We start from the raw sequence: 12,379 nt of genomic DNA on the forward strand, positions 1-12,379 counted from the left end.
AGGACTGCTTTTATTCTGTGACACATTCGTTCGTTCATTCATTCATTCATTTAACCTTTGGTCGTGCTCAGGCCACTACAAACAGGAACAAACTGTGGCCTTAACCCAGCCTATACTGTATTTCCATGGCAAAAGTTTTTTCCTTCCTCTTTTGCCAAACCCCACTTAAGAGAGGGCAGTTGGCTAAGGTGTACAATTGGCTATGTAATTTCCAAGGGTGACTCATTCTTCCAGATTTAGTGTGTATGTGTGGCGGTGTAGCTACAATGATCAGTGCATTTCATTGCTTTGCTGCTTAATGCGCCATTAACCCAGGCCCAGTAGTCAATTATCTCCTCAGCCTGAGGTGAGACCACCACATTAACTCCTGCCCTGCTCTACAACAGTAGGAGCAGACCAGACAGCTCCACATCTATTTAGAGCATCTGATAATAGAGTCGTGACGCAGTGGGAGCCTGTGGTCCGTGACAGAGGAGCTAATCAGAGAATTTGTTTCGAGAGTTAGGGCAGGAGGGTAAACTATGTAGTACTGCATTAAAGCCCCCTGCACCTACAACTCACACATCTCCAGGGCTGTGTCCGAAATCGCATACTAACGTACTACATACTACATTCTCAATGAGTATATACTGTATACTACGTACTATAAGTATGATTAGAATGCCGACCATTCACACTGTAGTATACTACTACGTATAATGCATTTCAAACCTCCGACGACAAAAACCGGAAGTACGGCTATCAAATATCTCGGCTGAATGTCGGCTTCAGGTCGATTTTACACTAACAAACAGTCGCATAATTAATGTGGCAATTTCAAGCCGGCACTCCTCATGCAGTTATTAGCCAGATTATGCGAATCGTTTCAGTTGTAGCTGCAGGCTACTGGAGGTAGCTGCTACTTGTTCTGTATGCAAAGCGACCTGCTGCAACTAGCTGCTAGCATTCAGTAGCATGTTGTGATTCGTTTGACAAATTTAAAACGGTCAGAAAACGCCTATTTCTCAAATCTGTGGGGTGATTAGGATGACTACTTAACCACATAAAATAAAATAAAAATCGCCCCGGTCCGGCCACATATCCCGCGGAGGCTTGCATTTCGGTGGATAGCTCGCAAAGCATTATGGGGCGGTTGAGTATGACTAGTGTGGTCACCGCGCATACTTAAAAATTTTCCAGAAATAGTATACATCCGGGTATTTTTTGCGTACTCAGTCTTTTCATACTATCTAATGTGAACGCACTACATACTTATTTTGACGTCACACTTAGTATGAGTAGTACGTTAGTATACGATTTCGGACACGGCACAGGTCTTTCACATGTCAGCTAAAACCCCCAAGGTAATTACTTATTTTTTGTGTGTGTTTTCTTTAAAAAAAAGCACCAGTCAGTCGTGACCTCTTGCCGACATCTGCTCCCACTTGCACTCACTTGCCCACCGTTTTCTTACACTGAGGTATGACAATCACCAGGTACCGCAGCCTAATAAAAGTGGACGACTGACACAAACAATGCTTTAAAGGGGCTATCAATCAGTCAGCACAAGCCCACGGCAGTCTGCAGCTGTCTGACAGAGGCCCACACCGCTGTACCCTTTCACAGATCTCAGAAGTTATTTAACTGTAGGTGGGAGCGAGGAAATAAAGGAGGCACACTTTGTCATTTAACTTGTCCCACACAGCAACTACAACAAAACAAACATTAAAAACCGCAGATATGCTTGATACGTAGCATCTATTCATACACAGTACATACGACATGCTCACAGCTTAGGTGAAATCCCAGTACAATCTCTTTATTATGAGTCACTTCAACTAACTTCAACAAGCAGGTTGTAGACCAGGACAGCAGCAGGGAGGTAGGATGAAGGTCACATCATGTAACCTGGAGGACAAAGGACTGACTGAGGGAGGTGTCATAATTAACCACGCCTGACGTACGTCAGCGGGGATACTGCATTCGCTTCGGTATCTGGCTGGGTAAGTATGTATGTGGGTATGTATGTATGTGGGTGTGTGTGTGTGTGTGTGTGTGTGTGTGTGCCTCAAACTTGGCACTGAAGATCAGTCTAAGGTCCCCTGCTCAGTTGTGGAGTTAGAGGTCAGCAGATCAAGTAGGAAGGGATATACGTAGGATGATCAAAATTGATACAGAGTATCATGCATGGGCGTGGTTTTGCCCTCTAATGGGGGCTTGTCTAGTTATTGCTAACTCTAGGTCAAAAGCACATATAGTGAAGTTTTTAAAGGCACGTCCAGTGGCTTTAAAGAGTAGCTAGTAATTTAAATATTGGACTTTCATATATAAATGATTGTCCATTACATTCGAACCCTTTCCAAAGAAGCTCACACAATGCTGATTAAGCCCATTAGCCTCAGATAAATCTCTGAATTCGCACTACACTAGAGTTTTAATTGTGGATGTGGTTTCTGTGGTGACATTCAGACTGGCTCAAGGGTAGTAATGCATGTTACATTAAACAGCAATGATTGCTTTGTCAGAACTAAAGAGGAGATAGTGACATAGAACCTAGAAAACACCTGAGAAAAGATTCTGTTGCTCCAGATGAAAGAAATTCAACATTCAAATATGCCGTCGAGAAAAAGAGAGAATACAATTGGATGATTCATATGACAAAACATGGGTAAGTGTTGCTTTTACCACTCTGCTGCTACATCTTGTTAAGCTATTTAAAGCTGTAGAAAAAGTACAAATTTGAATAGAGAAATTATTATTTAGAATTGGTACATAATGAGTATAATCAGAATTGTGTTTTTGTCAGTCTTTGTCTATAAAACTGATAAGTGGAAATGGTGGCCATTTAACTGATAAAGAACAACACAAACTGTTTAAGACATACGTAGGACAGCGTATAGTACCAGGAACTTTCTGCTAGATTCATGACATCCAGCATTGCTCATCACAGATGTGTTCCCTGTCTATGAGTAAATCCTCTTCCACACCAAATTTGCAATAAATAAAATAGTTGAGTAAGGAAAACATGTTCTGTACTAGTTGTTATGCTACTGTCTAACTCCTGTAATAACTTTCAGATGAAGGGCCTAAAGAAAAAAATAATCCTGAGCCTGAACTTTTTTGCTTTTGGGTGGGGGTCAGGGTACAGTCCTAATAAGAAATTAGGATACCTGCCTTCATAAACTCAGAGTACAGATTATAGTAATACAATAAAGGTCAGTAGCTCGTGGTAGGTGCTCCATCTGACTACAACATGGTGCAAATATATTGTTTAACAACTAATCAGTAATAGACATGGAATAGGACATTGATTCACCTTTTAATAATATGTGCATCATTTGAACTATTTCTTCTGAAATACAACTATGTAAACAATTGCAGTGCAAAAAAACAACTTAATAAAAAATATCAGCAAACTATAGTTCAGTTCAAATAACAACAAAAAAACAAAGTGCTCTAAGAACTGGTAACTTAAACAATCAGAAATAAGAAAATTGAAAATAAAGAAATATAGTTTACTACAGACAACTACAGTTCAATTAAAACATTTACAGTGCTACAAGAACTGGAAAGCTGAATCCCCCCCACCCCCCCGGTCACTAGCGGACCACAACACTGTCACATGACAGTGCTGGAGCAACCATAGACTGTATATAAAGATGGACGTAGCGCCTGGCTCCAAAAATGAAGCCTACCCGGAAGTGTCAAAAACTTGCAATATCACACCGTCCGCTAGAGTTGGCTCCAAAAAGCTCTGGCTCCATAGACCCCAATTCATGACGGGCACAAATAAAATTTGATAGACAGGTTTTCAACTGCTCAGGATTTTTTTTTCGTTAGCTGTTATGGTCAAAACGAGAGATCAAGCGGCCGATCTTAAAATAAATCAATACCGAATTTTATGTAGAGCGTTAAAGTTTTGCGGAGTCAGGGGGCGTGGCTACTTGACAGACAGTGTGGTCTGGAATGATTGACAGGTCCTATGACAGCCAAGACGCTCATTCACCGTAAACTCTGTTCTTGTTTGGATTAATTCTGGTGTAAAAACTGTTGGTTTATTTGTTGGCGGAGCATCAGAACCTTTTCCACATACAGTTTTTCTGCCTGTTGGCTTGTTTGAACTAGTTTTCTACCTTCGGGTGACTCAACCAGCAAGACACTGAAAGGACTCTGATTGTTCGGTAAGTGTTTATTTTCGTATCGGTGCTGCTTTTAATGCACTTTATGTGCAACTTTAGTGTCAGATATAATGGTTGCCACACATTACATGCCGGGCATTTCCAGCGGCGATCTGGTGTGTTTACCCAGAGCGGGCCGTAGTTCATTTGCATAAGGTAGACTGGACTCTGGTGTGTGGAGATTCCACGCAATGTGAAACTGTCCTCAAACATCTAAACTAGCCGTCGGTGAAATAAAATGAGGACAGATTCAGCTGCTGCACAGCTTATTTCTCGCCTCAGTTGCTTTCAGAAATACTTTTCACTAAGAATTTTTTATAATATTAGACAAAGTTTGTGGCCGAGCTGCCATGTTGATCTGGCATGAATCCAGGCCAATAGTATGTGTCTGCAGAACCGGAGGCTGCGCCAAGAGGGCTGTTTGTTTTACGTTTTATTTAACGTAATAAACATTTACATTTATGCATGTTTAATGTTATAAATATTTTTATTTGTGCATGTTTAACGTTATATACATTTGTATTTATGCATGTCAGTGAGTCATAGAGCTAATTTACCTTTGTGTGTTTCTGTATTTAATTTTTATTTATATTTAATGGTATTGTATGAAATAAATATTAATATATATCTGCCTCCAGAGTTGCCCGTGTGTATTGCCTCTTTCCAGCCTTTCAGACTGTACTGTTTGAGATCTCGACACCACAAAGGCCCATACATGATTCCATTTTGTTTTACCTGATAATTTCACAATTTGTCAAAATACAGATTGTTAAGGAATTAATTCCAGGCTTCTTCATGGAACAGGTATTCGGAACTTCGTCAACATAGACCAGGGGTCGGCAACCTGCGACTCCGAAGCCGCATGCAGCTCTTTCAGCCCTCTGTTGTGGCTCCCTGTAACTTTGGAAAATAAATTGTTCTGCCTTTCAGGCGCGTTTCAATGCATTGCAATATAGAGTTTTATTGTGAAATTACCGCTCTTATTTTGATGTGTCACTCCACCAGATGTGCAGTGGGGTTTTCCCCTGGCTGGGACATGACAGCGCAAGGTTGATGCAGAGGAGATGGAGAAACAACACCTGTAGTTTCACATCGTTTTGTACTCAAGAATGGCAAGCCTGTATAATAAAGCTCCACTCCAAGAAAGACACGTCTTGTCTTTGAGTCAAAAGTACTCGTGATAGGGTAATACAAGTTACTCGCAAGAACACGGCAGCAGGTCAGAGAGTCAGAGGAGTGTCGTCTTGGAAAATAGGGCAGCGACTTACCGGAGAAAAGTTATTAGCTTAAGATAAATAGATAAACAGATTTTACAAGTTAAATAGACATTCGCAAAATATTAATTTCCAGCTAACATTACATAACATATGAGGTCCAGGAGCAAAAATGACATTAACCAGGTAAGATAAATATTAGTGGAAGGACACAATTTAAAAAAATGAATCTAATTAGAGGCTTTGTAATTAATTAATCACGACTGATTAACAAGGGCATAGAGGTAAAAAAAAAAAGCGATATATGCAGTGTTGTCTTCATTTTAAATGCCAAAAGGATTTTGCGGCTCCCGGTGTTTTCTTTTCTGTGGGAAACGGGTCGAAATGGCTCTTTGAGTGTTAAAGGTTGCCGACCCCTGACATAGACCGATAAACGAAAACCAACAATTTCCCGGCACTCACAGAATACTTCACTTCCGTGTATCAGTGCACATCTCATTCAGAATAAAAGCATGTCTCAAAACACGACGTGTGAAGGCCTATAAATTTCATGATGCTAAACACAAGTCTTAGCAACCCAATCATGATATTCTAATAAGTGCCATTTGCGTGAATCAAATCTTTATAATCTTAGGTAGGATATGAAGTAGTATTTTGTGTGGAATGCTCGTTGTGGTCCTGAAAGTAAAGCTTCTGTTGACAAACTTACTAGGGGCAAAATGAAAGTGGCATACTCCTTGAAAATATTTGAAAATTCCAAGTATATTTTGAGTGAAATCATCCTTTAAAACAGTAAGTTTGCATTTATACCGTAACTTGTGTACTTTAGTGATCATTTATTGTGGTAACTTTTAAAAAAAAGGCTCTAATGTGCGACTGGAAGTGTGCAGCCCGCTGGGTGCAGCCCTCTCAGTGCAGCCTCCGGCTCTGCAGACATACCCTTCTCAATCCAGGAGCAGTCCAATCAGGGGCAGGCAAGGTGCTTAAAGAAGCTGTTGAACACAGTTCGCTGTGGAGGAGAAGCTTATAACAGCTGTATCTGCACATGCATCGTAACCAGACGTTGGTAGAGTAGCCAAAAATTGTACGAAAGTAAGAGTGATGTTACTTCAAAGTAATATCACTGAAGTAGAAGTAAAAAGTAGTCACCCAATAAAATTACTCAAGTAAGAGTAAAAAAGTATTTGGTGAAAAGACTAGGCTACTCAAGTACTAAAAGTACTTGTAACTGTTGATTGTAATGTCAGATTTATTTTTTGAAATGATGTGATCAGACAGACAAAATGTAAAATAATATGTAAATTCTGGTATTTCCAAATAATAAAATAAAAAATAGTAAAAAGAAGTACCATCTTTATAAAATGACAAGGCAAAAAACCGCAAATTTCCAAGGTTGTTGCTAGAGGTACGGACCCGTACCCGTAGCCTGTGGCCTACGGATACGGCACTTTCCATTTGCCAATCAGATACGTGAGATCTGGTCACGTGACTCCCGGTAGATGCTAGCGGTACGGACCCGTAGCATCGGTACTACAGGTACGGACCCTAACCCTAACCCTAGCTTACCTTTTAACAGTTTGCAGTGGTTAGCAGCTTCTTGACTCACGAGACTTGCATATGGGTCCGTATCTGCCTGGCAAATGGAAAGTGCCGTATCCGTAGGCCACAGGCTATGGGTACGGGTCCGTATCTGTAGACACTACCAATTTCCAAATCTCTGTTTTTCACAACATAAAGCTTTTGAAACAAATACCTTTACTAAGGTAACGTATGTTTGAACAGTGCAAACTACTTCCAGTGACAAGATATACTGTATGCTGTCCCCCCACCGGGCTGCACAGTGGGTGTAGTGGTTAGCACTTTCGCCTTGCAGCAAGAAGATCCCCGGCTCAAATCCCGGGCTGGGCCTGGGATCTTTCTGCATGGAGTTTGCATGTTCTCCCTGTGCATGCGTAGGTTTTCTCCGGGCACTCCGGCTTCCTCCCACAGTCCAAAAAATATGCTGAGGTTAATTGCTTTCTCTAAATTGCCCGTAAGTGTGAATGTGATTGTTTGTCTGTATATGTAGCCCTGCGACAGACTGGCGACCTGTCAAGCGTCTCGAAAATGCCCCCATTTTTTTTTCATTCCATGTCTGCTGCCTGTGTAGAGTTTGTGCTGATATGCTGCCACAGTTCATATGCGGTCATATGACTGCAGGGTGAAACAGAGTCATGTGATTATTGTTGCTTCGTCCGATTGGTGAAACACAGTTATGTGGTAGATCCACCGGTGCATCTCTCCGGCAAAATAAAGCATATCTAATGTGGTAACTGAAAAAGTAACAAATCGAGTGTAGCAAGAGTAGCGTTTGTTCTTCACAAATCTACTCAAAAGTAAAAAGTATGGCAGAGAAAAACTACTGTCAGAAGTACATTTTTTTCCAAAAAGTTACTCAAGTAAATGTAACGGAGTAAATGTAACTCATTACTATCCACCTCTGATCGTAACCATTAGTGTTTTCGAAATAAAAGGGAAAGTTTGCGGCCGAGTCGCCGTGTTTATTCGACTCAAATGCCGGACTGTCAAGCTGAAAGCGCTGTCACTTGACCATGTTGTGGTCTGCTAGTGACCGCCCGCCATCCGTGCGATTTTCAGATGCGGTCCGTTGCCATGTGGGAAAATCGCATCTAGTGGACACGTACCTTTTCTCTTTTATTTCGGCCCGCTCCAGGTAAACATACCGGATCGTAGCTAGAAACACACCGCATGTGACATGCTGGTCCAGTTGCGGTGCGTTTCCAGCTGCGATCCGGTGTGTTTACATGGAGCTTATTTGCTCATTTGACCAGGTAGTGGCCCGCTGTTTGGGATATTCATCTCATCTGGGATCAATGCATTACTGAGACAGAAATTTAATTTCAGCAAGCATACTGATCAAAGCGATGAGGAGAGTGACCTTGACAACAGTGAAGACATTTGACTAATTATGTTGACTACGCCACCTACGTCACATTTTTCTATTTCTCAGGAAAATCAGTATCTCCAAAAGTTCTGAACTAAGCCAAAGCAGCTGCACCCTTTCAATGATGACAGTTGACTTCATTTTAGCTGAAATCTGAAGAAACACATAAAAGCTCAGAGCTCTTCAATAAATATTCTGAAAGAGCCCCAGGCATTGACTGTGATGTTACTTACATGCACACTTTTTCCAAGTGAGCCATCAGATTTGTGTGAAATGTGTCTATAAGGAAAGGAGAATGGAGTGTGGTGAGACGAGATCTTTAAAGGCTCAGCGCGGAGCCTCTGTCTCAACAGGAGCCACACGTGCTTAGCAGGGAACCACTTATTACATGTTTAATTGTTGATGGCCAAATAAGCAACACATATGGTCCATCAGGCAAAAAAGATTTCTTTTAAGTATGCTTTAATACTTTTGCCGCCATGACAACAGCATAAACCATATTAGTGATACCATCTGACTTGCTTCTCAGTTTTTCCCCTTCTTGCTTTATGTGCATATGTGTAGAAACTAATAGGGGAACACACATGCGTACACATACACATCATCCATGTCTTATTTCCCTTGTTTGCTCACTTTCTCTCTCCCTGTGACCTATTATTCTCCATGTTAATAGCTTGGAGTCCAAATATATAATTTAAGGGCTTCTCTTCTAATGGACACAAACTGCTTCATTGGCCTACACCGCAGGCCAATGAAACGTAGGCCCTACGGTAAACACATTATTTCCTGGGAATCCTCTCTGGGAGGATTGTAATTGTTAATTTAATATCAAAAGAGTAGCGACTTAAACACTATAACTGAAGAACTAAAACTAAAATGTATAATCAAGCTCATAAATTTGTTGGAAACCTCCAACACTCTTCAAATTCACCTATGGGTGTCTACAATCTAATTTGAGAAAGTCTGAAGGGGACAACTTTCTCTTCAAGTGTAGCACGATTGTGGTCCTCTGAGAATCAGCTTGTGGCTCTGCAACAAGCTCATCTGTGAAGCCAGTTTGTGGAATAAAGTCTTAGCAGACGTTGTGGCCTTAAGTCAACACATTAACAGTAAATGTACCCAGATACACTGAAAGACACGAGAGTTGGTATTACAACACTGCAAGTCAAAGGCATCCTTCAGGACTGCTGTGGATTCAGGAGTCACTTAGTGGTGAATACTTTTAACATTCTAAACAAATGAGGTGGATTTTGGGATGTCTGGATATTGTGTGCAAATATCCCATGAAAGTTAAACACGGCAGAAGAGTGTGATTGGTGGTTTTATGTCTAGTGGAGTAAGAGGGGTTTGTGGGAAAAAAGTTAAAAGAGCTTTTTCAGGGGAAGACAGACACCAAAAGGAAGGAAAATGTAGTAAAACTATGTGCTCTTACATCAAATCTAATTAAAATCTCTTTGTGACTCACCTTATAGGCTCTATTTATTTGAGTGGCAGCCCAAGCAGCATACTTGATATTGTCCTTCTTCACCTTGGCACTAACTTTAGGACTGGCAGCAATGTGACTTGCAGACTAAAGGAAAAATAGAAAACAGGAGGAAGAAGGAAAGGAGACAACAGGAGAAGGGGTGTTCTTATATCAAAACTTCTTGAAACAGCAATAAAAGCATAATTGAGATGAATGTACAACCACTCTTACCATCTATCACTCCACTAGTCATTGTGGCAGAATGAAGAGAAAAAACAGACCTTGGCCTGATGACACAGGGGAAATCATTTATGGGGAGGAAAATGTGAGTGTTTTAATGCTTCATACGTAAATTGTCACTTAACGAGGCCTAATTTCTCCAACACCATTGATTCCTGGCGATGAAAGGACCTTGTGTCTTTCGAAAAAAGCCGGTCGCGCAGTGAGAGGAGCGCCGTGTGAATCACGGTCTCTGCTTGCCCTGACAGCTCCCTTCCGAACCACAAATCCCATGTCTTTCCCATGTTCCTGCCATCATCTCCACATAGCAAACCCCAGAGGGCTTACCCTGCCTGCACTTCAAAGTCCTGCCGACCAGTGTGCTGAAATTTTAACTACACACCAATCAACTTGTCCATGTTTTTCTATGAAATGGTTTGGCTTCTGTATTTTTTAGTAAGCATTTTCTTTATTTCAACTATTTTTTCAACTCAAGAGAAATCTCAATTTAGATGATGTCAACCTAGACAGGCTATCCCCGAATAACAGTTTGCACCATTATGGGGAATCCCCATGCAAGTGTTGTCAGTAATTAACTCACAACCCAACTGTGGTCACTGCTACATGGTCTTCAGTCACACTGACTCAGACAGTGTGAGATGGTAAAAGTTTTCTGCCCTTTCGCTGAACTTTTTGCACCTGTTAGGGTTTAGACCACCGAGACCAGCTTGACAATCTTCAAAACACACTCTTAAGACAGATCTGTGACGTATAAAGAATAAACTCTCACCTGAAGTATCCATTAAAGACCCAAGTGCAAGTGGAGGACTTGTCAAAATCTGGCCTGCTCTGTCTCCAGACCAGCTTGAGAGTTAACAGAAGCAATGTCTTGGATTTGACCCTGCCCTGCTCCTCGTGTACTTGCTGCAGGATTCGGAGGGTATGGGCTTCTATGAGCTGTTTGGACTACCGAAAGAATCCCAGTGCGGAATATAGGAAACACTGGGGCTTTCTGTGGAAGACCTGCTTCCTCTCTCCACCTTTAATTCCCTGCGCTGCTTCGTTTGTGTTTTCATGTCAGGTCTCCTTTACATATGAGGCACCGGCACCAGCAGACAACATCCTGTTTAAACAAATATGTAGATGAAAGCTACACTCAAACCAGCACCTGGCTGAATAACTTGCCAGTGACAAAATACTTGTGGAAGTTGCACTGCTCTCTGTCTTCTACTTTTCTCTTTTCAATCTATGATGGCTTTATTTACTTAAGTCATAAATATATAAAGTCTCACCAAAGGGGTATTATTACTAAAATAAAGTGCTCCAGAGGGGCAGACTTTTCCGATGTTGGAGTTCACCGTCTGAGTCAGCAGTGACCTGACCTGTCTGAGAGCCCCTTCTTCATTCCCCCAAAAACACACTTACACACACACAGCACATTCTGACTTGACATACTCTGTGGTCAGCCTCAACCTTGACAAACCACAGGGTTACAAAAAAGGTTATGCTGTTTTTGTTTTCTTCTTTCTCCTTCACTTTCCCACTTTCTCTTCATGCAAAGCAGTACTCACCATGTACAGACCAAACAACGCCCTCATGTTTCGGTTGTTCAGCCGCAGCGCCTGGGCAAAATACTTTCTGGACAGCTCCAGGTTTTCCAGCCCCCCTGAGTGTATTTCACCTGTGTGAGGAGGCATTAAACATGGCCAATAAGCTATGGTAAAGGGCAGCTCAAGCAATGACAGCATATCTGAAAAAGCAATACATGACCACCCTGTGAAAACACATCTTCTTTCATGAGCCTATGTTCCCAATGACGTTGAGTGTGTGTTGGTGGCTCTCAGTTGCAGAAAGAGGCATCATTCACAGAGAGCTAACATGTATTCTACAGGTTGCCCTCATGCTTGATGACAGACATCCAGGTCGGTACCTACCTCAGCGTACTGCTCACAGTACAAGTGATTGTGAGGATTGGTCATCATCAACTCCTCCAGACAAAACGCAGCTTTTCCGTAGCTGTGGAAATGACAAGGAAAATAGTAAGACGATTGATACAGCTGTGGATGTGTCATCCTTTAGCTTGCTCAACTGTGAAGCACAACATCCATGCCCAATAAATTTACAGATATAAATCTGAATTACACTACATGGAGTACAGATCAGTTTACAAGTGACAGAATTATTCCAGAGATGTGTAAAGATCTACTAGATGACATAAAGTTTATTTACAGGCCTACAGTAAAGGGTACTCAGACCAGACAGCTGGCAAAGGTAAAAGCCTATCTAGTGTGGTGATTCTCCCTCCTTTGGGGTCACTGAGGATCAATCTTGTCAGTGTGTGTGTTTTTTCTGCCTTTAATGTGTAGTTAACTACCTTCCT

General features: G+C 41.5%; 1 protein-coding gene across 1 annotated transcript in view; it reads right to left on the bottom strand.

The window, feature by feature from the left end:
- emc2 (ER membrane protein complex subunit 2) overlaps positions 1-12,379 on the bottom strand; it is a 67,729-nt gene that overhangs the window by 12,579 nt on the left and 42,771 nt on the right. Inside the window, 4 exon segments of the mRNA XM_051957278.1 lie at positions 9,768-9,885; positions 11,571-11,665; positions 11,668-11,680; positions 11,934-12,015. Coding sequence (XP_051813238.1) covers positions 9,768-9,885; positions 11,571-11,665; positions 11,668-11,680; positions 11,934-12,015 — 308 coding nt within the window.

Source organism: Acanthochromis polyacanthus, chromosome 12 (genome assembly GCF_021347895.1).
Source record: "Acanthochromis polyacanthus isolate Apoly-LR-REF ecotype Palm Island chromosome 12, KAUST_Apoly_ChrSc, whole genome shotgun sequence".
NCBI lineage: Eukaryota > Metazoa > Chordata > Actinopteri > Pomacentridae > Acanthochromis > Acanthochromis polyacanthus.